This window comes from Vombatus ursinus, unplaced genomic scaffold, assembly GCF_900497805.2.
Source record: "Vombatus ursinus unplaced genomic scaffold, bare-nosed wombat genome assembly UNPS02014779.1, whole genome shotgun sequence".
NCBI classification, from domain to species: Eukaryota; Metazoa; Chordata; class Mammalia; order Diprotodontia; family Vombatidae; genus Vombatus; species Vombatus ursinus.
The window spans coordinates 13038350-13064127 of record NW_020954557.1 but is presented as its reverse complement, the minus strand read 5'-3'; the positions used below and the strand labels follow the sequence as shown (position 1 = coordinate 13064127).

The following is a 25778-nucleotide window of genomic DNA, read 5'->3' as shown; positions in this document are numbered from 1 at the left end:
TCCAGTACTCTATCCACTGGGCCACCTAGCTGTGTGATTTGCATGTTTTGCTTTATTAGGAATGTTACAGTTAATGGCATTGCCGAATTTGAGAGATGGAGGATAGCTCAGCACCCAACTTGTCTAAAAAGTAATGCCCACTCAGGAAAAGCAGTTGTCAATTATGTTATAGCGGGGATTCTTTTTTCTACTTAAGAAATATGAATAGAATGTTACTGTACTTGGAATCTTCAAGGCCTGTTTTCAGGAAATGCAGAGGAGTATGTAAAAATGAGAAAGACAGAACTCCTGTCCTCAGGAAGCTTACTGTCTAGAACTGGATAAAATAGTGTTCATCTGTTTAGTGTTTTTAATTTGTCAAGGTGCTTTACCATCTGTTACCTCACCTTTGCTGTTACAGCAACCCTGAGGTAGGCAAGTGAGATAATAATACCTGCTACCATCCTCCCTGAAGCCCAGCTGTTACTTGGTGGTGTACAGAGCTTCAGGATTTGGGAGTCAAAGACATGAGGCTTGAATTCCAGCCATGCTTCGTGACCATGGGAAGTTATAACCTCTCTGAAGAGAAAGATAGTAAGCCTCGAAGTTCCTCCTCTCCATCACCGGGTTGTTCTGAGGATCGAATGATATCGTGCATATGCCTTAAGGGTAGTTTTTAATTATTATTCTTTCTTCAAAAACTTCATAACCTTCCCTTTGAGATTACGTTTTATTTTCACTGTATCTTGTAGGAGCACGATTATTTGCATGTTTTTCCCCTCCATTGGAATATAAATTCCTTGAGGGCAAAGGATGCTGTTTCTTGGCATGCACAGCACTTAGCATATGGCAGGCACTTAAAAATGTTTGCAGACTGACAGACAACGCTTCTGTCGCCCGTTCAGGAGCCGCCAGGCTGGGCCAGTTACATAATTCACCTCCGCACACCGCACGCACGCTTCCTCTGAGGTCGAGTTCAAATCCACGGGCCCAGCCCCAGGCTCGGGGTGGGGGAGGATCGGAGCTGGAGGGCCAGTGTCAGAAAAGCTACGCGAAACTCTCGAGAGGTGGGGGTGGGGAATGGGAAAGGGTGTGCACTGAAAGCCAGAGTCCATTTGTGCATCTCCAGACGAGCAGGGGGAGGGGGCGGGACTCGGCGGCGGCAGGAGCTCGTTGATTGACCCGAGTGAGGACACCGGGTTGCCCTCCCCGGCTCTTCCCTCCCCGGAGGGGAGTGTGAATCGGCGTCAGCTCTGCGCGTCACGGGCAGGGAGACGAAAGGGGGCGTGTCCTGGCGCCTCCTGGGCCCCGCCAATTGGCTGGAAGGTCAGAGCCGTGCTCCCTGACCGGCCGGGAAGAGGGCGGCGCGTTGGGAGGCCCCAGCCAGGGGGAGAGTTGTGGACCGGTCCAGCGGCAAGATCATGGCAGCACGAACCGGTCAGGGGGCCTTGAAGAGGGTGGTCTCGGGCTACCGCCCGAAGTCGGCGGCGGCGCAGGGAGGCCCGGCCCCCACGCGAGGCCCCTCGAAGAGCGTCAGGTAAAACTGCCGAGAAACCCAGCCGTCCTCGTCGTCGTCGTTGTCGCGTTGCAGCCGCGCTCGGAGGCGGCTGCCGTGGCCGGGGGAGCGGGGACGCGGAGCGGGGAGCCGCCAGGGGGCATTCGGGTCCCGGCCGCCCCTCCGCCGGGCCCCGCGGGTCCGCGGGGTGGAATCCGAAGGAATGACGGAGGCCCCGCCTGCCGGGAGCTCGGGTTGTGCCGTGAATCATGGATGACGCTGGTGTAGACGCGGTGGAGAAATAACCTACTGCGGGGCTCTTCCGGCCCCTCCCCCGCTGCGGGGGGGTAGGGGGAGCCGGAGCTCGGGGTTGGGGGCCGCGGGGCGGCCGGCGGCAGCGGCCCGGGAGCTGGCGTGGAGCCCCGCTAACCACCCGCCCATTGTCTGTCCCACCAGATGTGCTGATGGGGCCTTCCTGGCTTGGGGTGAGAGCCCTTTGCCACCCCCCCCCCGCCCTTTGGCGTTTACAAAATGAAACGCAGCCGGCTTTGGGGTGAGGGGGGTGAGGGGGCCTAGACGGCGCTGACCCGGACACCCGAGGCTAGCCCCAGCCCCTTTGCCTCCTGGCGGCTTCAGTAACCTTGAAAGCCCGGCACCTGCCCCTTTGACTTTTAGGTTTGCGAAGGAACAAAAGGACTTCCCTGCACCACTTGTCTTACTTTGTTTTCTGTCACTGATGTGTGGTCATGATTAATAGTAGTGTGTTTATGGAACATTTTCGGGTTGGTAAAAGCATTGTACAGAAATCGGGGAGGCAGGTGCTGTTATGATGCCTGTTTTGCAGATAATAACAACAGTAACATTTATGTAACACCTGCTGTGTGCCGGAACCTGTGCTAAAAGCTTTGCAATTATTATCTCATTTGATCCTCATAACAATCTTGGTAGATAGGTCATATTATTATCCTCATTTGACAGATGAGGAAACTGAGGCAGGCAGAAGTTAAAGGACTTGTCCAGGGTCACAGGATGTTTAGGGTTAGATTTGTACTGTAAAATTATTAAAAGTTTATGTTTGAAATGAAGGGTAAGTGTGAACTTAATTCCAGTGGGGGAAAAATATGAATCTTGAGGCCTCTGAACAAATATAGCTCCAGCAAAGAATACAAAAGTCTTTTCCTCTCTATTAAAACTTTTGAGTGGGATCTAAATAATTTCTGTTCATTTGCTCCCCGTGTCAATTTGTTGTTGTTGTTGTTGTTTATCCCCAGACTGGACCTGTGATTCGATTGGTGTAGGGAACTTCACCCAACAGATACCAGTGCTCCTCCTCTGAGGTAGAGAGGTTTTGCCCAAGGTCATATAACTAATAAATGTCTGAGGCTAGATTTGAATTCAGGTGTTCTTGGTTCCAGGCCCAGCACTCCTATCCACTGCCCCCAACTCATGAAAATCTATCCACAAAATACAAAATAAGCCATCATTATTCAATTAAAGGAGTTTTCATTTATGAAACACTTCACAATAGCATTTCTTTAGGTCCCAGTCTCCTCTAGTAGAGTTAAAATTATTTAATTTTTTAGAACTTTGTTTGGCGTATCTCTCTCCCTATACACTGAGCAAGCAGGGGAGAAATGTTTTATGGATTATCTAGGTATTAGGAGAGAAATTAGAGAGGGCTAAAAGTATTGCAAAGGAGATGTAAACTGTTAGGTGAGAATTTGCAGTTTCTGTTAGCTACAGATAGCATGTCCTGTTGTTGGCTTTCTTAATTTCTTTTTCATGAACAACTTTCAGTTTGTTTTTAAGAGGATTTTTCCATTGCAATTCATCTCTGACTTATAAATGGGGAGTTGGTTTGAAAATAGCATTTACTTGATAGAAATTTCTGGACGGGCAACTTTGCATGAATGTGTTTACTTGATATTTAGCCCTTAATTATTCACACTTATAGAATTATGTCAAAAGTTGTTAAGAGGCATTATTTTTATTTTATTTTTTTACTTCACTCTTTTTTTTTCTTTCTTTTTTTTTTTTTTTGGTTAGCAATCGGGGTTAAGTGACTTGCCCAGGGTCACACAGCTAGTAAGTGTCAAGCATCTATTCTGAGGTTGGATTTGAACTCAGGTCCTCCTGACTTCAGGACCAGTGCTGTATCCACTGCGCCACCTAGCTGCCCCAAGAGGCATTATTAGAATATGTAATGCCAGCCAGCTGGAGGCAAAATGGCAGCTGTCCAGAAAAGTCTCTCTCAAATTAGGTACTTAAAAGGTGTAGTTTCCATAATGATTTCAGGGAAACCAGGCAAAATGGTGTCCAATATTTGACATTAGAGCAAAATGTCAATGTGACCGAAACAGACATTGTTTGAACTATCCAGTAAGCTATAAACTCTTGTTTTATGGGTTAGCGCATTTGTCTAAATGTGGGTGGTACATACCTGTCTGCACTGAGGAAATGTATTAGCCAACTGATTTTTTTAGTCAACCCTATGTATGGTATACATTATAAAGATTATGTATAATAAAATCTAATTAGACAGGAAACTGTTCTGAATAAGGTCCAAATAAAATAATTTATTTTTTTGATGATGATTATATTTTCCAAATGTTCCTGTTCATAGATAATCTACTTGTTGCTCTGGAACATTTCAGAACTTCCTCAAAGAAGTTCATAGTGTAATACATGAAATTAGTCTAACTATAAACAATGCAAGAACAAAATGAATGAAAAACATATTGCCCAGACTAATAAGCAGGTGGAAGTGTCGTTTTGATGTAGTCTATCAATATCTATCTTTATTGAGTGCTGCAGGTGGATAATGGGTTGACCTCACAATTTAATAGAATGAAATTTTACTATGGCCCTTGGGAAACTGTGTAGCATTTAGAATGGGAGGCAGCATGGTGCAGTGGAAAGAACTCTGAACTTGAAGTCTCAGGATCTGAGTTCTAATATTGATTATGTAACTTAACCTCCCTTGTGCTTCAGTTTCCTCATTTATAAAATGAAGGAGTTGAACTCGATGACCCTACTAAGGTCCCATTTAGCTCTAGGTCTGCAATTTTTGTTTGTACAGTGACTCTATTAGCTACAAAATGTCATCTCATTCCATTCATTCAACCCTCCATCAGTTCACTGGAACTTTTTCAACATATGCATTTTGCCATCTACCTTTTTGTGCACCAGTCCCCACCTCTCTCCACCTTTTGCTCAGGTAAATTTATATTGACATTGGTACCAGAAAGGATAATACAGTCTTCTGCTCTATGATTTATATTGCTACTTACAGTCCTTGAAATGGCCTATGTCACTTTCCTGGCCACCATTCCCCAGTAAGTGGTGTATCCTTATAGTAAATACAAGCTTCTTGGGGGCAAGGACTTTATCACCTTTTTATTTGAACCTCAAGCATTAGCATAGTATGTGAAAAAAAGTAGATGTTTTTTAAAAATATATTTGCAGATATTTTTTTTTAAGACTGGGCCTCCCTATCTTATCCATGCTGACAGCATGGGCATTAGTCATAGGCTCATTCCCACTACTAATTGGCATAGGATCTTTGACTTGTTCTACTTAGGCAATCTGGTATGCTACCCCTGACCCCAATAATGGTGTCAAACTTAGTAGAGATATCTGATCAGCATAGCCTGCTACATGAACTTCTGAGCTCAAGAGATCCCCCAAGGCCCCAGCCTCCCAGTTAACTGGGATAACAGGCATGTGCCACCACACTGACTGATCTCTTTAACAATATTCTTCTTGTGATGCTGTATATGTTGTGTGTCATGGAACAGCATAACCTCAGAATTATTAAAATTATAAATAACTTGGGCAGCATTGGAAAGAGGCAATGTGGATATAACCATATTATTAGTAGCACATTATTAGCAGTGACTTGTTGGCGTCAAAATACATATGACTTGAAAATATAGTGGGCTAGGCATGTGATGAGAACAAGAAATAGTAAATGAATAACCAAAATGGTAAATTGGTACCTTTTATATGCTAAAAGAATAAGAAGTATTTTGTGACCTCTGAAAAGTCATTTCACCTTTTAGGCCTTAATTTCTTCATCTGGAAAATAAGAGAGTTGGATTCAATAAATTAAAATTCTCTGATTCAGTCTGTCTCTGGCACATTGAATCAGTCCTCTGTAGAAGATTTATGGGAAAAAATGGGCAAGAATCACAATGGCTGAGAAGGTATGAAGTTGCTGTTGTTTACTTTGTTTACATTGCTGAAGGAATTAAACTGATGAAATCACAAACCTGATGAAGTAACCAGACAGCTTCTTATGTTAGTCAGGGTCATAGGAGAATATGACTATTTTTAAAGCTGTAAAGATACTTGGGAGGGGGGTTATCATCTGACATGAATTCTTTTAATGAAATTCATTCATTGAGTTATTGTCTTAGCAGGAAGTCCTTGGTAGGTCTGCATCAAAGAAGGTGCTGTGTCTGTAAGCAAAGCAGAATTGCAATAGCTCAAAAGAAACATCAGATATGCAAATTTAGAGACATCTCTATTCCAAATGTTTATGTGAACTATTTGTGCCCCACCTGTGGTAGAACCTTCTGAGCTTGTATTGGTCTGATCACCTACGGTTGGACACCGTACCTTGACTCCCACATAGTGATGTCATTTTGGTCCTCCTCAAGAAAAAGGACAACCAGCAACCAAGTCCTTGATGGAGTAATGATTTTTCCAGGGAGTGTCTTTTTCTTTTTTATTTTATTTTCCCCCAATTATGTGTAAAAACAATTTTTAATATTCTTTTTTTTTTCAGCTTTGAGTTCCAAAATCTATTTCTCCTCCTCTTTCCTCCCTGAGATGATAAGCAATCTGATACAGGTTATATATGTGCAGTCATGTGAAACATTTCCATATTAGTCATTTTGGTCAAGAAAACTCAAAGAAAGTGAAAAAAAGTATGCTTCAGTTTGTATTCATACTCTATCAATTCTTTCTCTGGAGTCTGTTAGCATTTTTCATCATGAGTCCTTTGGGATTGTCTTGTATCATTGTATTGCTGAGACTAGCTGAGTTGTTCACCGTTCTTCGTTGTAAAATATTGCTTTTACTATGTACGTTGTTCTTCTGTTTTTGCTCACTTCACTTTCTGTCAGTTCACGTAAGTCTTTCCAGGTTTTTCTGAAATCATCCTGCTTATAGCACAATAATATTTCATTACAATCATATACCACAACTTGTTCAGTCATTCCCCAATTGATGGGCATCCCCTCAATTTCCAATTCTTAGCTACCAAAAAAAGAGCTGCTATAAATATTTTTATATAAAATAGGTTCTTTTCCCTTTTTTTGATCCTCTGAGATACAGACCTAGTAGTGGTATTGCTGGATCAAAGGGTATACACAGTTTTGGAGCCCTTTGGGCAGCTCCAAGTTGGATCAGATTACAACTCCACCAACAGTTCAATAGTGTCCCAGTTTTCCCACATCCCCTCTAATATTTATCGTTTTCCTTTTCTGTCATACTAGCCAACTCAGAGCAGTTTTAATTTGCATTTCTCTAAGCAACAGTGATTTAGATGATTTTTAATATGACTTTGGATAGCTTTGATTACTTTGTCTGAAAACTACCTATTAATATCCTTGGACCATTTATCAGTTGGGGAATGACTTGTGATATTATCAATTTGACACAGTTCTCTGTATATTTGAAAAATGAGGCCTTTATCAGAGAAATTTGCTGTAAAATTTCTCTCCCAGTTTTCTGCTTTCCTTCTAATCTTGGTTTCATTGGTTTTGTTTGTGCAAACACTTTAATTTTCTATAATCAAAATTATCCATTTTACATTTCATAATGCTTTCTCTTGTTCGGTCCTAACTTCTTTCCAGGGAATATCTTAAAATGAGAGGAACAGGGAATTGCAAGTTGGTTTTGTTTCAGCAAATGTTCTTAGTCATATTGATCTTTTTTTTTCTTTTTTTTTTTTTTTTTGGTGAGGCATTTGGGGTTAAGTGACTTGCCCAGGGTCACACAGCAAACATGTATTTATTTATTTATTCATTCATTCATTCATTTATTTATTTATAGTGAGGCAATTGAGGTTACGTGACTTGCCCAGAGTCACACAGCTAGTGAGTCTTTATGTGTCTGAGGTGGGATTTGAACTCAGGTCCTCTTGACTCCAGAGCTGTTACTCTATCCACTGCGTCACCTAACTTCCTTTAGTCATATTTACCTAAGAGTTATGCACTCATGCTTCTAGATAGCAAGTGTAGATACTTGACAAGATGTACCTTGTCTTCCTTTAGCTCTTTGGGTGTGTTTTTTTTTTTTTTTTCTTGAGGAAATTAAAAGCGTTATCTTTTGATTTGTTACTAGGTATGTTACTCCCTGGAAATTTTAAAAGACCTCTGCTGTGAATTTTTAAGGTTTGCAGAGTGCTTTACAAATATCCTCACAACAGCCCTGGGAAGAAGGTACTATTATTATCTCCATTTTATAGATGAGGAAACCAGGATTGAGAGAGATTAATGACTTGCCCAGAGCTACACTTGGAGATAAGATTTTAACTTTGGCTCAGATGACTTCAGGACTTGTACTTTATCCACTGTGCCACCCAGCTGGTGTGAAATGATAATTTAATAGCCTTTGTAGTGTGAAAAGAGAGAAAAATGTGTTATTTTAGTGTAGAAAAGTTGAAATTCTAAGTGTGAAAAATACTTGCTAAGTTAGAATTTAGTAAAGATAGTCTTTTATGATTTTAGCCTGAGTGTTTTTTAAAGCTAATACTTGTATTTGACTTTATATTTGCAAATGAAACAACTCAGTATCACTTGCATCTTATTAAAGTTCTGAGATTAAATGATTATGAAAAAAAGTCATACAACTTTATAGCCATAAAACTGGGATTAACCATCAGCAGTAAATCCCTAAATGGTTACATAAACATACATTGGATACCATGTGCCAACTATTGTTATTGCTATCATGCAAAAATGTCCAATACTGATACAAATTCCCTGAGCCTTATGCCACCCGTAGCCATTCTTGTTTCAAAATTCAGTATTTTGATTCTGGGATTTAGGGCAGAAGTAAGCAAGAAATTAGTTTTCAAATAAATAGGCCACTCTTTGCAGCTTGCGCAGACCATGGGGATCTCCTGGGACAACTGGTACAAGCAAGACTGGAGGCACGTGTAAGCCCTACCACGAGAAGTGCAAGTATGAGCTGGGCCACCCACTGGCCAGCACCAAGATCAGCCCCCACCTAATGCACACCATGTGACTTTGAGGAGGGAACAAAAAGTACTGGGCGCTGAGGCAGGACAAGGGCAACTTCTCCTGGGGCTGTGAGTGCTGTACCCACAAAACAGAGGTTATTGATGTGGTCTGTAATGCATCCAACAATGAGCTGGTCCGGATCAAGACACTGGTGAAGAATTGCATCATGCTCATCGATAGCACCCCGTGCTGCCAGTGGTACAAGTACCACTATGCCCTGCCCTTGGGCCAGAAGAAGGGAGCCGAGCTGACTCCCGAGGAGGAAGAAATTTTAAATAAAAAGTGGTCAAAGAAGACCCAGAAGAAATACGAGGAACGGAAGAAGAATGCCAAGATCAGCTCACTTGTGGGGGAACAGTTCCATCAGGGCAAGCTGCTTGCTTGCATCACATTGAGGCCAGGCCAGTGTGGCCAAGCAGACAGCTACGTGCTCAAAGACAAAGAGCTCGAGTTCTACCTAAGAAAGATCAAAGACCAAAAGGGCAAATAAACCCTAACTTGGACATTCTCTAATGGAATAAATCCCCAGATTGTTAAAAAAAATTTTATATATATATATATATATAGGCAGCCCCCAATGTATGACCAGATTATGTTCCAAATTCAGTGCTCTTTCTTTGTTTTACTGATACTTTTTACACATACACATACACTCTAATACTATAACTTTCCACAAATTCCCCTTCTTCCCTTCAGAGGAGGTTTCCCTTGTAACAAATAAGTGTAATTCAACAAAGCTAATCAATACATTGGCCGTATCTTTATTTTGCATTTCTGGTCTATGACCTATGAGCAAAGGTATGGGAAGAAGTACTTCAGGTCTTTTGAAGTCAGGTAACTGTTTTTATGAAAGATACAAAATCTTTCAGCATTGTTTTTCCTTTACTTTATTGTGGCCATTGTTAGAAAGGTGTTGTTAGGTGACACAGTACGTAGAGTGCTGGACCTGGAGGAAGACCTGAGTTCAAATCTAAACTCAGACTCTTACTACCTATGTGACCCTGGGAAAGTCAAAAATCTCCTTCAGCCTCAGTTTCCTTATCTGTAAAATAGAGACACCTACCTCCTGGGATTGTTGTGAGGATGAAATAAGATAATATTTTTTAAATAAAATAATATTTGTAAAGCACTTTGCAAACCTTAAATTGCTATATAAATGCTAACTTTTATATTATCATTATTATCATTAAATTGTTCTGCTTATTTCACTAAGTTTATACAAATACTCCCAAGTTTCTTTGAAATTTTCACAGTGGTATTTTCTTAAGGTATAGAAATATTCAGCCACATTTGTTCAACCATTCCCCATTCGAAGGGAACCCATTTTGTTTCCAGTTGTTGGAAACAGTGGGGGCTATTTGAACAGTGTGGCTCTTTCTGCTGCGATGTGCTAGCTCTTTTAAAGTTTTCCTGCTTGGTAGGACCAGCAGACCCTGCTGGTGTAACCTTCAAGAAACCATCCTGGCTACCATACCACAGTGAAGCATCAGACATGGACTTTTGTGGAGGTTCTACTTTGGTGGAACTATAGAAAGCCTAAGACTAAGTTATTCATACTTACAATGACTTGGAGTTATAGGATGGTAAATTCTTTCCTCATTGAAGACTGAAAAACTTTAAGTAATAATATTATTTAAATTACATCTTTTTTTTGAGTAATCAGAAGAAGTTAGAATGAGACCTAATTATTTTTAAAATTTTTTTTAATTAACCAAAATCTGTCTTCTCTCTTTCTACCCCTGCTCCATTGAAAAGAAAAAGAAAAAACCTTTGTAAAAAGAAACAAAACATGTTCCTGCATTGTCTGTGTTCAAAAAATACTTGTCTCATTCTGCACCCTTAGGATGTCACCTTTCTGTCTTGAGATGGCTAGCATGTTTTGCACTGGAATCATGGTTGGTCATTGAATTAATCAGAGTTTTTAACTCTTTCAAAGTTGTTTGTTTTGATAATGCTGTTATTGTATAACTTGTTCAAATTCTATTCATTTCACACTGCATCAGCCCATACAAGTTTTCCCACGGTTTTTTTTTTCTTCTAAAATTGCTCCTTTTGTCATTTCTTACAGCATGGTAGTGTTGCATTATATTCATATACCATAATTTGTTCAGCCATTCTCCAGTTGATAGGCACCCCTCAGTTTCCAGTTCTTTGCCACTACAAAAGGACTTCTGTAAATGTTTTTGTATCCATAGGTTCTTTTCCTTGTTCTTTGATCTCTTTGAGGAATAGTCCTAGTGGTGGTAGCTGAGTCAAACAGTTTGGTAACTTCTGTCCACATAGTGGAATTGAAATTTTTGATAATTTAGGCTAGCCTGAAATTTATACTTGCTTAAGAAATCAACGTGTGCACAATTTAATAACTTGACCTCATTAAATTGTCAATAGCTGAATTGGAATTTTTGACACTTCAGACTAGCCTGAAATTTACACTTGCTTAGAAAATCTTTTCTTTATGTATTATACAAATTAATGGTGTAAGCAATATTATAAAGGGAACGCTTAAAATATTTTAAGGGAACAAAAGCTATCAGATATCCTCAAGCACATCAGAAGCATTTATATAAATTAATATACTATCACTTCATTTTTAATGATCATTGTAAAAAAATTGTTGGCTTAATATGGATTACAATAAATGTTTGAAAATAACAAAATTGCTTTTCTAGTGTTGTGTAATTGAGAATTTTCTCTTAATCCAAACTAGCCTTCCAAATTAATTTCCTTGTACATACAAACATATATATATACACACACACATACTTTTGGTATATTGGTAGATCCATGATTGATGTTATATATTTCACATATATCCATATATGTAAATATGTAGTTATATACACATATGCATTCTTCCTTCAGCTAGTTCTTCTGGTCTAATTTAATCTTTTTTTATTCTCCCCAGAAAGAAGCCAGGTCTTCTTCCTTTTCCCAGTATAGGGCTTGGTTTTATGCCTTTATTTTTGTTCATACTAATCCATCTTTCTGGAATTCTCTTTAGCCTTCTCTCTACTAATTAGCATTTATCATTTCTTTCATGAACTGATTTAAGACTTAACCTCCTGTAAGAAGCTTTCCCTGAGTAACTAACCTATCTTGATCACTCCTTTTCTCCAGTTTCTGTCAGCATTTAATACAATGAAAATCCTTGGGGGTGAGTCTCTGTGATCAGAGTTTACTACTACCTTTTAAATTCAATTTTATTTTATTTTCAGTTCTGAATTCTCTCCCTCTAACTTCCTCCTCCCCCTTACCTGTGGAGGAGGCAAGAAAAGCAAAACCTATTACAAGTATGAATAGTCATGCAAAACAAATTCCCCCTACCATAGTATCTTTAAAAACTCAATAACAAACTCCTTATTCCCTCCCCCTGTCCCTGAAGTTCATTAGAGACACTGGTTTGTCAGCTACTCACCTGTGCCTGAAAGAATAGAAAGTCAGGATCTTGGCAAATCATTCTTGAAAGGCTATTAGTCCCTTTAAAGCATTATGATATACTTAAATTTTAATCATGTATTTCTTCCTATTCAGCTTACTTCTATCAAGATAAGGGGCCCTGATATGTCTTTTGTCACTACCCTCTTTTCAGTAAGGAGTAGAATAATATTTTGTGTGTGACAATAGACGTTCACTATATATTTGTTAAATAAGTGAAAGACTAAAATAATAATTGAAAAGCCCATTTCATTTCAAGTGCCTAGATTTACTTTTGGCAGATATGAGTTTTACCTGTGCAAAAAAATGCAGATCAATGAGGCCATAAAACAGATCTCAAGAAAAGCACAAATAAAAGCAGAAGGAAAGATTAAGAGGGAAATGTGCACAAAGATGATGCCATAAATAGGACTGCATAGAGACTGCAAAGAATTTAGAAAATTTCATCTCAAGAAGTCAGCTAACTGAAAAGAAACAGAGAGAAAAGCATATACCACACTCCCAGTGAATGAATGGCATCAGCAAAAAATATATATATACACACACACACACATACATACATACATATATATATATATATGTATATGTATGTATGTACATACACACACACACACACACACACACAAACTGTATATGACATCCTCTGGATACAAAATATCACATATTGACCAAGCAGACATTCGACATGTTTTTTGAGATGAAGTGGCAATGGCAGTTAAATGTTTACAAATCTTTGAAAGCCCATGGAATGATGGAAATTGATCCAATTACATTAAGGCAGGTGGAAATACATTGCACAAGGCACTTGTAAAGCTCCTATGCAATCATCGAGTATATGACCACACAGATCGATCAACCAGTCCAGCTCCTTGCTTTTATAGATAAGGAAACTAAAGCTGTGAGATGTTGTGAGTTCCCATGCTGGTGCTTATTCCACATTTTCTGATATGTCCACTTGAGACCTTTCAGACATGAAAAGCATAAAAAAAACCCCATCCTATTTTTGTTGAGAAAAACAATCCTGGAACAATTTTCATGCTATCAGTCTTCTTTCACAAATCTTAAAACTCTTCACAAGAATTACACTTGTTTACATTGAGAGTATTTTAGAGAACCAGCAAGTGCTTGTTCACATACATGCAGTCCAGCATTTTAAAGAAAAATGTAAGGAATATAAAGTCCATCTGTCCTTCCCCCTGCCGTATACACTCTCTTTTTAATGCTGTCTCTATCTTGTAGACTATAAAAAGTCATTCAACTTAGTGGAACAGCAGTAGTGCTCTGTAATAGAATAAATTAAGCATAGGTTGAAATCTAATGGGATAATGTCTGGTAGAAATTGAGAAACATGATTTTCATATGCTTATGAGGTAAATCCATCTCCTACTAATGCATTTTCAACTACTTCCTTTTCCAGTGGCTAGAAAGTAGATACACTGTGGGACAAGTTGAATCTATTGCAAGTGCATAGTGTATCATGTGACTGTAAGCTGACTTAAAGCCAGGTTTTCAGGGAGAAAGCATTTTTGTATTTTACAGTGTGCCAGATACTCTTTCTCATGACTATAGGCTTGTTATTTTTAGTTTTCCTGAGGTTTAAAAAAAAACCCACATCTTATAATAAGCTTATAAAATGTATTGTGAAGTTTATAGTTTCATATTTATATATTTCAGAATGTCTGAAGTTGCAGATGATTCTAAAATATGACAGTTGTTTCACTAGCTCTAATTGTGTGTGTCCTGATAATTGTCCAATCACTCTAATAAGGCAATTTTTTGTATTTTCAGACATCTGGCTTCCTGTGGTATTTTGATGACCAAAGTGCCTCCATTACACATGTCACTTGTGCCTAAGGAGATCTCTACAAGAACTTTCTTCAAAATTGCTGCCCCATTAATAAACAAAAGAAAAGAATATTCAGAGAGGAGAATTATAGGGTTCGTATGAAGTAAATAGTTCTATTCAGTGACAAGTAAATGTCACTTCTCTGGCAATGGAAGCTTATTCTCCCCTTCTTTTAGCTTTCTACATATTCTCTGATTTTTTAGTTTTTCTGCTGCCCTTGCTAGGAAGTTTTATTTCACTTTCTAGGTGCTTCTTAAATTTTTTAGTGATTTAAAAATGTTCAAAAAGTATAATTACATTGTACTCTTTATGATAAAGGTTTAAACCTAAGAATTTACAAATTATTTTAGTAAAACTTTCTATAATGTTCATGAAATTTGGTCACCTGTTTTCCCCCCTTTTGAGTTTCTCAGGGATAATTCTGTTGTATTTTATAGACTTATTTTATTCATTCCCTTTACTTTTGATCTGAGATTAGAAATTCATTGGCTAACTGTTTATTTGGCAAAAGGAGGACAGGGATGGAGAGAAGAAACTATTAGTTCACATAAATCATTGATAGTTTTGAGCTGATAGATGGAAATTATTCTACCAAATCTACCTTTAAAATAAAAAGGAAAAGAATCACCTACTTGTCATTGGTGATCCAATGATTAAAATTTCTCTCCATTTTCTATCATATTTAACATTATTGAATCCTCTCTCTCTGAATTTTGTCACTCTTCTTTACAGAAAGCTTCATTCATATTTAATTCCTAGGGTAGTTTCATCTTGATAGGAATCTGTTTAGATTGTAACTTCATTTAATTTAGTTCAACATGTATTGATTACTATTATATTCAGAACACATTTGCTAGGCACTAGGAAGATGAAAATGTAAAACAGTTCCTGCCTTCAAGGAGTTTGCATTTTACTTAGGTTCTTCATAATTTCCGAAGTACTATAAAAAGATAGTTTTAATTTTCTCATACTCACTACTTTAATGATTTGATTAAAAAACAAATCTCTTTTCTTTGACCCTAATAAGGAAAATCAAGCAGCATGTCTAAGGAAGTACAACTAGCAGGGACTGAAGGTTTGCCCTTAGGGTCAGTTCAGCCTCCAGCTCCAGTTGAGTGGTTTTAAAATTCTTCCAGGGATTAGTATAATGAAAAAAGCATGGTACTGGAAGTCAGGATTGTATTTCTTACTCTGACACACTAACTGGCATGACTTTGGGTAACATATTCCCTCCTTATAGGCCTCAGTTTCTTCATCTACAAAGTTGAGGGGCTTAGACTAGAATATCTCTACAATACTCTAACTCTAAAAACTTAAAATGTATTTGGAATTAAATTGGAAAAAAAAGTTTTAAATGCCTGCTATCTCCAAAGCCAAATAAAATATAGTATTAGATGTGGAAAAATTAAATGTTAGAGAATTCAAAAATATAGTTCCTAATTCTACTTTAATGATTTGGGGAAAAAATACATTAAAGTTTCAAATACTCCAAACAGATTTATTTCAAAAATTGAACTAAAAGAAAACTCCAGGACTTCAAATAAATTTTCTTATTTGGAAATATATTTTATTATTTTAACCTGTACTGTGCTTCCTTCTTGGTTGAAAGTAGAGCTTCAGTTTCCCTCAGTGTTACCTGAAAAAAACCTTTTAATGTTCTTTAGCTTAAAGAAAGCTGGCGAGTTTTTTTTTTGTTGTTGTTGGAAAATTTTTGTAGTAATTAGTGCTGTCATTTCTTCTTTTAATTCATGAACCTTTGGGAAGTGGGCAGCACATTAATCATTGTCCCCATTTTACAGGGGAGAAGGGAAGGGCCTTGCCTCCAGATGTCACAGCTAGTAAGTAGCAGAGCTGGGCTTGAAATGGAATCTCTAGAGCCTCTCATTAAAAGCCAAGGGCTTTTTATAATACATTTTGTTATCTCAAAAAAAAAAACTAGGTTGAGGAGAATGGTGTTCTTTAAAAATGTCTATACAGAGCCATAAATCAGAACACTAAGAAATATAATGATTTCCTGTTGAATGGCCTGTTGCTTGTTGTCATTAGCCAGAAACATTGTCCATTATGTGTGTATATCTGTAGTGGCATTGCTTATGTATTTTATTTAATTAATAATAATAGTAATTAACATTTACCCTAGTATCTTAAGGTTCACAAAGCACTTTACATTTATTTTCTCCTTTAATCTTTATAGCAACTCTATGTTAGGTAAGTGCTATTATTTTCCCTATTTTACAGATGAGAAAACTGAGGCTGCAAGTGGTTAAGTGACTTGCCCAGGGTCACACATCTAGCAAGTATCTGAGGCATGATTTGAACTCAGGTCTTCCTGACTCCAAGTCCTGCACTCTATCCACTGTGCCATGTAAGGGTAATAAATATATATATACACACACTTACATACACACGTATACATATATATACACATACATATACAACATACACATATATTTATATTTATTCCACCCTTCACTGTGTGGGTCATTTATAGTTCAGAATTGACCTGCACACAGTAGAATAATAGTCAAGCGATTGAGAAATATGCGCATCTGTTGTGTTCATGATGTCAAAAATAAGACAAAACTAATGAGTTATTTTAAGGTGTATAAAGTGTTGCTTATTTTTCCTCTGAAGAGTTAATATGATGTTGGCAGATATTTGGCTTTTCTGTCCTAATTGCAAGAGTTCTTCAATAATTCATTATGAAGGACATGTCTTAAGAGCAGTTCTTTACTGATGCATTCTCATTTCCCACTCTGCTTCTTCTTGTGCCTCCCAGTTAGGGAGATATAGGTGGCAGGAGGGGTAAAAGAGGGAATGCATTTTGCTATTGCTACTAAGAAAAGAAAATGGAAAAAGATGCACTGGCTCACAATGTCAAAGCTCCTTGTGCTTGTCAGAGATACTATTCGCCATGATAGCTCTGTTTTCTAGCTCCCTCTGCAGTAAAGGGAATGGACAATAGATGATAAGGTTGAATGGGTAAAACTAGCTCACTTTACTCTCCCCTCCGCTCTGTGGAATAATTAGAAAAGAGAAGCTTCAATAAATATGAAAATAAAATTGTTACTGATAAGAGTTCTTTGTTTCTTTGTGCTTTGGAGGAACTGAAAAATGTGAAACGAGCTTACTTACCTTGTAACATATGTAATATATGTAAAGTAAAAATTAGTATATGGCTTTTTTTTTTTTTTTAGAAACTCAGAATTTTGCATTTGTGCGCAGGAAGAATAGAAACATTTCATACTCTGTTATATGCAATGTGAAGAAAAGATACAAGACTATCACTAACTTGTAATAATATTCATTATTCCTTTGTAAAAGATGGGAAGTGTAAGAATAACCTATTGAAGTGGTATTAGAATAGCCCGTTTGAGGGATGGGAAAGAAAGATCTCAACACAGTCAGCAAATTAAGTTCCATGGATTTTTAGTCCAATTTTCGGAAACATAAATATATTTTATTTACTTAGTTCCTATCTCTTAATTCAGTTTTGAAGTTCATTCCAGAAATTAATGTCTGTATCCATAATGTTGTCTCATATGTGTTTTTGTTTATATTTACTTTAAAATATTAACATAACAGAAACGTATTCAATTCTGTTCTTTATTTCAGATATTCTATGCAAGAAATGTATGATGTCGTATCTGGCATGGAAGATTACAAGCATTTTGTTCCTTGGTGCAAAAAATCAGATATAATATCAAAGAGATCTGGATATTGCAAAACACGATTAGAAATTGGGTTTCCACCTGTGTTGGAGCGATATACATCTATGGTAACATTGGTGAAACCACACTTGGTCAAGGTAACTTTTCCTTATGTATTTAGTTTTTCTGTAATGTGGATCTCCTATCATTTCTTATTGTTCAGATGGATCAAAATAATAGCTTTAGAAGATTTTCTTGGGGCAGCTAGGTGGCGCAGTGGATAGAGCTCCAGCCTTGGAGACAGGAGGATCTGAGTTCAAATGTGGCCTCAGACACATAATACTTACTAGCTCTGTGACCCTGAGCAAGTCACTTAACTCCATTGCCTACCCCTCCCCCCAAAAAAAGGTTTTTCTCAAAGCTAATAAAGTTGGAGGATACCTTGTTATTTTAAAATCTAAGGAGCCTAATTCTAAGATGTTAGTATATAATCGGAGTAGGGAACCCCTTTTTTTTTTTCTGTTGAAGACCACTGTTCCATAGAGAAGAACATTAGTTTAAGGCCGAGTGAGAACAAATTAGTTCTTGGGCTCCTTTTTAGAAAGAAAATGTCCCATTTTTAAGAAAACAGAAAATTATTTAGGAGATGAAGTACATTTTATGAAAATTAAGAAGAAAACCAAAGGAGAATAGAAATGTTTTGTCCCCTTCTGTTTTAATATGAGATTTATGTGTACAGCCTAGCATGTAACAAGCATTTAAGTGTACTTTGTTCTTTATGAACAACAACAAAAAAAGAAACAAGTACTTACAGATCAGAGAAAAAGACTTCCCTGGGATAGCATCTTTGTGACTTTCCATTATTCTTAGAATTTAAATCAGAATATGTTGTTTTTGTGACTATTGGCAATTTCCTTAGCACATTTTCATTTGGTACTTTTTCTAAGGGCCATCCTTACTCCCATCTTTGGCTTTCAACCAAGGCAGGGGAAGGGATCAACTGTGTGACAGCAGAGGGAAATGTCGTATTCTACTCCAAGTCAAGACTTCAGTGACTGACTAGTACTCCTGCCAAGACTTGAGAATAGGCACAGATGTCATCTGCCAAGTCCTAGAGTAGTCTAGGACAAAGCAGATGCCAGTAAAGTAGGGAAGCTTAGGTATCTGGTTTCCTCCAGGCACCTCAGGGCAGGTGTCTTTTCCTCTGAGTTCCTCTGTCCCTTCCCCTTAGCTGACTCAAGAAGTATTTAGTTTGGTCATTTAAAAACAAAAAGAGTTATGTTCACTGATTTGAATTGCGTACCAGTTATGCATACTTGCTATACAAAGCAGGCACAGTTAGGGCTGTCATTGAATTCTAAGATACTTTGCAAGATCCATGACTGCTTTGGTGTTGATCATTTCTTCCGCCAATGGAGCTCACGGCCCCACCATGCTTTGGTAGATAATGATGAATTGTGCTAATCAAAAAGTTTCATCACTGGGTAGTGATGAGCCTTTCTGCTGGTTTGAAGTCTTGAAACTATTTGAAACTTGTCAAGTTGAGTAAAAGTTCCATAATTTTCACTCTACTGGCATGGCCTTTCAGAACCCAGGACTACTTCTGCATTATGTTAAGACATCAAAGTAGGTCTTTTTAGAAAGATTGTTAAATATGAATCAGATTATATTTGTTGTGAGTTTTGATTTTGACACTAAACAGTTCACATTTTTTTTCTCTTGTACCTTGATGGCCTTCTCTCAACCTTAAAATTATGTGACCATTCTCTCAGGGAATCTAGTAGTGCAGAACTTGACTGCAGAAAATCATGAGGAATCATAGTTATGACCTGAGTCCAATCTCCTGTCTAATGATTTAAGAAATATTTAGGAAGACCAAGGAGAACACCTGAGGCGTTGTTTGCTCACATACTTTAAAACCAGTTTAAAATGTAGTCCTATCTGATTTTAATGTGTTGATGTATTAATAAAAAAAGAAATATATAAATATGTAATTTTCTAAGTCACTGTGTGGCCCGCAGAGATCTTCGTATGTGGCTTAGTGATCCTAGTTTCTATTTGAATTTGACACTACTGCTCTACTCCATCCTTCAGTTAGATTGTAAATTCTGGTGCTTTTCAGGCAGCCAACACACAGTGCACATTACTCTGGATGAGTTAATGAATTAAAGTACATTGTGTCACATCAACTTCTTTTAACTTATAAATTGTGTTATGTTGATTAAGTTAAGGCAGTTGTTAATAAAAATGATTGTTAATATGGAACTTTTGAATACTAATTAGATACAGTGCTTTCATCATTAGAGAAAATCCTAAAGTCTTATTCCATTTAACCTAATTTCCCCTGAATAAATATGGAAATGGTGGTGCTTGTTCCCCCAGTGGAATGCTCTACTTATCCACTAAATCTTATCCTGCCTTCAGATGTCTGACATGTAAAAGTTTTAGCTTTTCCAAAAGCTTATTTCAGTCAATAAACCTTAGCCAGTTCCAAATGGATGCATTTAATTATGCCTTTTATATCATTCTAGGCATCTTGCACAGATGGGAAACTTTTTAATCACTTAGAAACAGTTTGGCGTTTCAGCCCTGGCCTTCCTGGATATCCAAGGACTTGTACAGTGGATTTTTCTGTATGTATATAATAAAGTACTTGAATTGTTCAAAGTCAGATATATGAAGTGAACAGAAGTGAAGTAAATAGACTGGTTGGCTATCTTGAATGTATTTGTGTCATGACAGAGCTTCCCAAGAATTGTCAAACATGATCTTATGGGGGACAAAGGTTACCACCAAAAGTAACCTAGAAAGCTTTGCTGAGGATTATGAAGTCCAGAGCAAAAAACTTAAGAACTTGAGGCACAGATGATATTTTCATCATTTTTGCCAGATGAAGATAGGTAATTGAGAAGACAGAGGCATATTTAAGAAGTGAACAAGTTGGCAAGGATAATACAGTCCTTGAGAGTGGGTTGTAGATTTCTGGATAATGGCTTCAAATATAGGAATGATGGTGGGCTTTTGAGAAGGGTACAGTGTGCTTAACAGCGTGGGATCTTGATTTGCTTGAAATCTTGAGAGGGAGGTAGAAGGAGAAAACTGTCCATGTAGATTCAACAGGTTTGGCACTCCCAAAGTGCCAGTATTCAGTAGGAGGAAGGGTAGCAGAAGATGGGATGGATAATTCATCCTAAACAATCTCCCAAGAAGAGAACCAGAGTGGAACCCATGGCCTCTGAGATCTATGTACAGATGCAAAAAAATGAAAAAATAACTTGCAAAAAAAAAAATTAAAGGGATAAACTAAAGATCCTTAAATAGGGAGGCAAAATTTATCTCAAGGATATCACTAAGACTTGGTGAGATGAAACTCCTGACTGGAATTTGGCATAGGAAGGGCAAGCTTTATTCAAAAAGCAGACTAGATAAGGAGGCAGTTGAGGTTAAAATAACATCAAATATTAAAAATACATATATGGGGGCCAGCTGGGTGATGTAGTGGATAGAGCACCTGGCCTGAAGTCAGGAGGACCTGAGTTCAAATCCAGCTTCAGACCAAATACTTGACACTTACTAGCAGTGTGACCTTGGGCAAGTCACTTCACCCCAATTGCCTAAAACATATATAGATATAGATATATATATACACACACACACACACACACGTATATGTACATATAGCAACACCAGTAGAATATTAGTATTACAAGGAAGAGCCTTTGCTTTTATGGGAAGCAATGTACTTCTTTACTGTAATCAGTGAATAAGCACCTGCAATTCATTGAAAGCACTCCAGTCCATTTTGCCTTTTCCTGTTTATCTGTGAGACCAACTCATTGTTTACCTGTACTACCCCAGAAATAATAGGGTGTCCATCCAAATGCATGGTAAGATCTGGGCAATGGACATTTTTCATCCACTTGGTCTTTTCTGTGTAGATAAACAGGTCAACAAACTTAAGGAGGGATTTGATGATAAATGCATGAATAAACATTTATTAATCACTTAATACTGTGTCAAGCACTGTGCTATCCAGGAGCTGATTTAGATCAACAAGAAGTAACACAAGTAGAAAGGAGACTGTAGGGGCCAGTCTCCACATACTTTGTGAGAGTGAAAGAGTGAAAAGTTTAACATACTTGACTTTGGGAGAGCAGGTTTCAGAGAGTTCAGAGGAAGAATAGGGAGGATTTAATGATATAAGGTTTTGCTGGGGAAGTTAGCCCAACAGGAATGGGAAGCTCTTAAGAATGAAATTCTCAAGGCACAAGCAGATTGCATTGAGAATAAAAAAGTAGAACCATCTGAGGAGAGACGGCTGACTCATGGGGTACTCATCAATAAACTCAGATTTTAAATGGGTGTGTGTGTGTGTGTGTGTGGAGAGAGGGGGAGGTGGGGGGACGACAGATAAGTGAGAGGTGGTACAGTGGATAGAGCGCCAGGCCTGGAGTGAGGAAGTCATCCTCCTGAGTTCAGATCTGGCCTTAGACACTTACTAGCTGTGTGACCATGGGCAAGTCACTTAACCTTGTTGGCCTCAGTTTGTCCATTTGTAAAATAAAGTGGAGAAGGACACGGCAAACCACTCCAGTATCTTTGCTAAGAAAACCTAAAATGGGGTCACCTAGAGCCAGGCACAACTGAACAACAATAAGAATTGCGTCAGGAACACTGAACCCAGAATGACCTAAGGTTGATGATAAATAATACTAAGGACAAATGTTAAAGCACAGCATAGTTTTTGGTTTTGATTTTTAAAAAGTGCATGGGAGCAAGAGGAGGATCACAGAACAGATCCTTCTGGTCAGAGCAGACAGGATGATGATTACTAATAGCAGTGATAAAGCAGAGCTGCTTAACATTTATTTTGTATTGGGTTTTTTTTTCTAAGTATAAAAGTGATTAGAAGCCAATAGAAACCCAGTATATGTAAGGAGACAATGAGGTAGCATCTAGTTGGCCTCAGGTCACCAGGCCTGACCTACAACTGGCAGATATTACTTAGTTGCTCCCAATGATCTTTGAAACATCCCAGAAAATGAAAGAGGTGTCCCAGGACTGGAGAAGAACAAATGTCTTATTTTTTAGAAATGGGAAGACTTGTTCCTGATAAAATTCTGGAACTCGTTAGTAATGGGTTAAGTTTGATATGTGAATGCTTAGAAATGAAAGTGGTGAGACAACATGGCGTCATCAAGAACTGGGTCAAACTAACCTCATTTCTTTTTTTGACAGAGTTGCTAAAAATAATTAGGTTTATAGCCCAGAAGAATAATGTAAATAGAGTATACTTTGATACCAGTAAAGCATTTGATTTAAATGTCTCATGCTATGCTTGTGGATGAAGTGAAGTGTGGGCTACCATGCTGTCTCGGCACTCCACTCCCTTATTTCATTCTGGGGAAAGAACTAAAAACAGGGAACAGGACAGGCTGGAGTGTTACATGATGTGACTTCAAGCAAAGCTTTCTGTGTCTTCCCCAAGATTCCTGTCTTATAATTAGGCAAACTCCTTGTCTTCATGTGGCAAAATTCAACCTAACCTCAACTAGCAGTGGCAGCTATGTGGTACTGCTCAATAATTGCAGGTGGTGGGGCAGCTCATGGCACAGTGGATAGAACACCAGCCCTGAAGTCAGTAGGACTTGAGTTCAAATGTGACCTCAGACAATTGACACAGCTGTGTGACCCTGGGCAAATCACTTAACCCCAACTGCCTGGCCAAAAAAAAAACCCAAAACAAACAAATAATTGCAGGTGGAGAAGAATTTCTTGCAGGAAACATTCTTCCTTCTGATGTGAAGTTGGCTAAGAATCTGACCCAGACACCTGTATGACTCTTTACTACATTTTATGTCAGCCAGAATTTTGGTTTTCCTTAGGACAGTGGTTCTAAAACTATTCAGTTGCCAGTTCTTCTTGATTCTACTTCTACGATTGCTCTTGCTTCAATCCCCTCCACTCACAGGGCTACAGGTCTAGTTCAGGCCCTCATCAGTTTGGGCCCAGACAATTATAAAACCTTTTAATTGGTTTTCCTGCCTTTTGTGTCCCCTCTATTCAGTCCATCCTTCACTTAGCTGCCAAAGTGATGCTTTTCATTCACCTTCTTGCCACAAAAACTCTTGTCCATGGCTCCTTTGATCCATAGGATCAACGTAAGGATCAACATAAACTCCTGTTGGGTGTTTAAAGCTTTCCACAGTTTGACTTTACCTGGTCTTTCCATATTTATTACCCAGTATTTACATTCATGCTCCTGGTACAGTCCAGCCAAAATGGCCACATGCTAATCCTCAGAAGTGAAATTCTATTTCCTCTCTCTTTGCCTTTGCACACCTTGTGCCTGGAATGTACTTCCTGCTGTTTTGATCCTTAGAATCCCTAGCTTCCTTCAAAGCTCTGCTCAAGCACCCTCTTACATGAGACCTTTTCTTACCCTCCCCCCCAGCTTGCTAGCACTATCCCCAAATCAAATCTATCTTGTATTTGAATATATTTTGTACATGTGCTCCCATGAACATGTTGCTTCCCATAATGTGAGCTGCTTGAGGACAGAGACCATTTAATATTTGGTTTTGGATACTCGGTGTCTAGCAGTGCCTATCACATAGTAGGCACTTAAATGCTTATTTTCTATACATACTTGGATTTCACCTAAACAATTTGACCTTTTTCCACAGATTTCTTTTGAGTTTCGTTCACTTCTACACTCTCAGCTTGCCACACTGTTTTTTGATGAAGTCGTGAAGCAGATGGTGGCTGCCTTTGAAAGAAGAGCATCCAAACTATATGGTCCAGAAACTAGTATACCTCGGGAATTGATGCTACATGAAGTTCATCACACATAAACGAAGAAAAAACTGGTGCTGGCTGCTTACAATTATGATTTTAATTTAGTTCACTTTTAAAAGTGCTTTCATCACTGTGCTTTCAAAAGACAGGAAGCAGTTGTTAAACCTAGCTTAGTGTAAAAATGACACCGTTGAAAATATGCAACCAGATGTACATAGAATTATTTGCTTCAATCAAGTGCAATTCAAGGTAATTTGTACATTAGCATGGTCTGTACTTAGAATAATGAAATGTGGTTATTATTGCTAGAATACTGGTATCACTTTTTCCAGCACAATTTCAAATTTGTAAATCAAAAAAGCATTTGTAATTATTATTTTACCTAAAATATTAGTTGTATTTCTGCTCTGTGTAATATATTCATGATATATCAAGTTTAAGTTATTAAATCCAGAGTATTTGTAACTTATTATTATAGGGCCTACCTTGATGGCCTGGGATGTTTGATAATCATCAGTACATCATTAACGTAAAAACTTTGTGACCTGAAAATATTGCTTATGAGGGTATGCAGCATACTTTTATATATTTTCAGTGATTTTGTTAGCCTGATTTTTATTTTTTATTTTTTGGTCAGTGGTCCAGAGCTTTAAGATACTTGTACCCTTCCCCAGGTACCTACTTGGCTGCTCTTTCAACACTGTTCAGTGCCAAATTGCACCTACTACAGTTGACAACAGATTGATATGGTTTGGTTGATATTTCTGGCAGTTTGCATCTCCATATTTTTATTTATAGAGTGCATTCACTTTCAATAATGTATTTTAAACTTTAACTGATATTTTTTAAACAAATCAATGTAAGCACTGAAGAGGTAACTTAATAAAGTTAAAGCAATTTGTTTATTTTTGTATAGTTGTCATTAAAATCCTTATTCCTTTACTTTTATAAATGCACATTTATAATAGAAGAAAAAACTAAGTAAAACTCATTTCTGATGGCTTAGGATTTATTAAGGTACCCCCATACCTAACAACTCTCATCATTCCATCATCTCTGTTATCAGATTCTAGACTATATGAGCATAGTGAAACAATTTTTCATAGCCGTTAAACCTAAAATTCAGTTTTAGAAAATAATTGTACCATTAACGTTTTACTCTTTGATTATCACATTAGCAATATTTAGGTGAAACCAGCACTGATCAAGTTTTTAACTTCAATAAATTGATCCAACACCTTTCTTTAGGTTAAGATACCATCCCCAGTTTACAGGTGAGCAAATGTTGCTGAACTTAAGTAATTTGCCACGGCTAAGAAGTT

The 25778-nt window shown here is 37.9% G+C and overlaps 1 protein-coding gene and 1 pseudogene across 2 annotated transcripts; both read left to right on the top strand.

Moving 5' to 3' along the window:
- Positions 1 to 1354: 1354 nt before the first annotated feature.
- COQ10B (coenzyme Q10B) lies at positions 1355 to 25361 on the top strand. Of its 2 annotated transcripts, none has more exons than XM_027866214.1 (5): positions 1355 to 1516; positions 13951 to 14100; positions 17624 to 17816; positions 20190 to 20291; positions 24345 to 25361. In XM_027866214.1, the coding sequence occupies exons 1-5, from the start codon at positions 1401 to 1403 to the stop codon at positions 24510 to 24512; spliced, it is 729 nt and encodes a 242-aa protein (XP_027722015.1). In that variant the 5' UTR covers positions 1355 to 1400; the 3' UTR covers positions 24513 to 25361. The 2 variants fall into 2 exon arrangements, with proteins under 2 accessions (XP_027722015.1, XP_027722016.1); XM_027866215.1 differs by lacking the exon at positions 1355 to 1516 and adding an exon at positions 5594 to 5679.
- LOC114045981 lies at positions 8596 to 9247 on the top strand (annotated as a pseudogene).
- Positions 25362 to 25778: the final 417 nt, after the last annotated feature.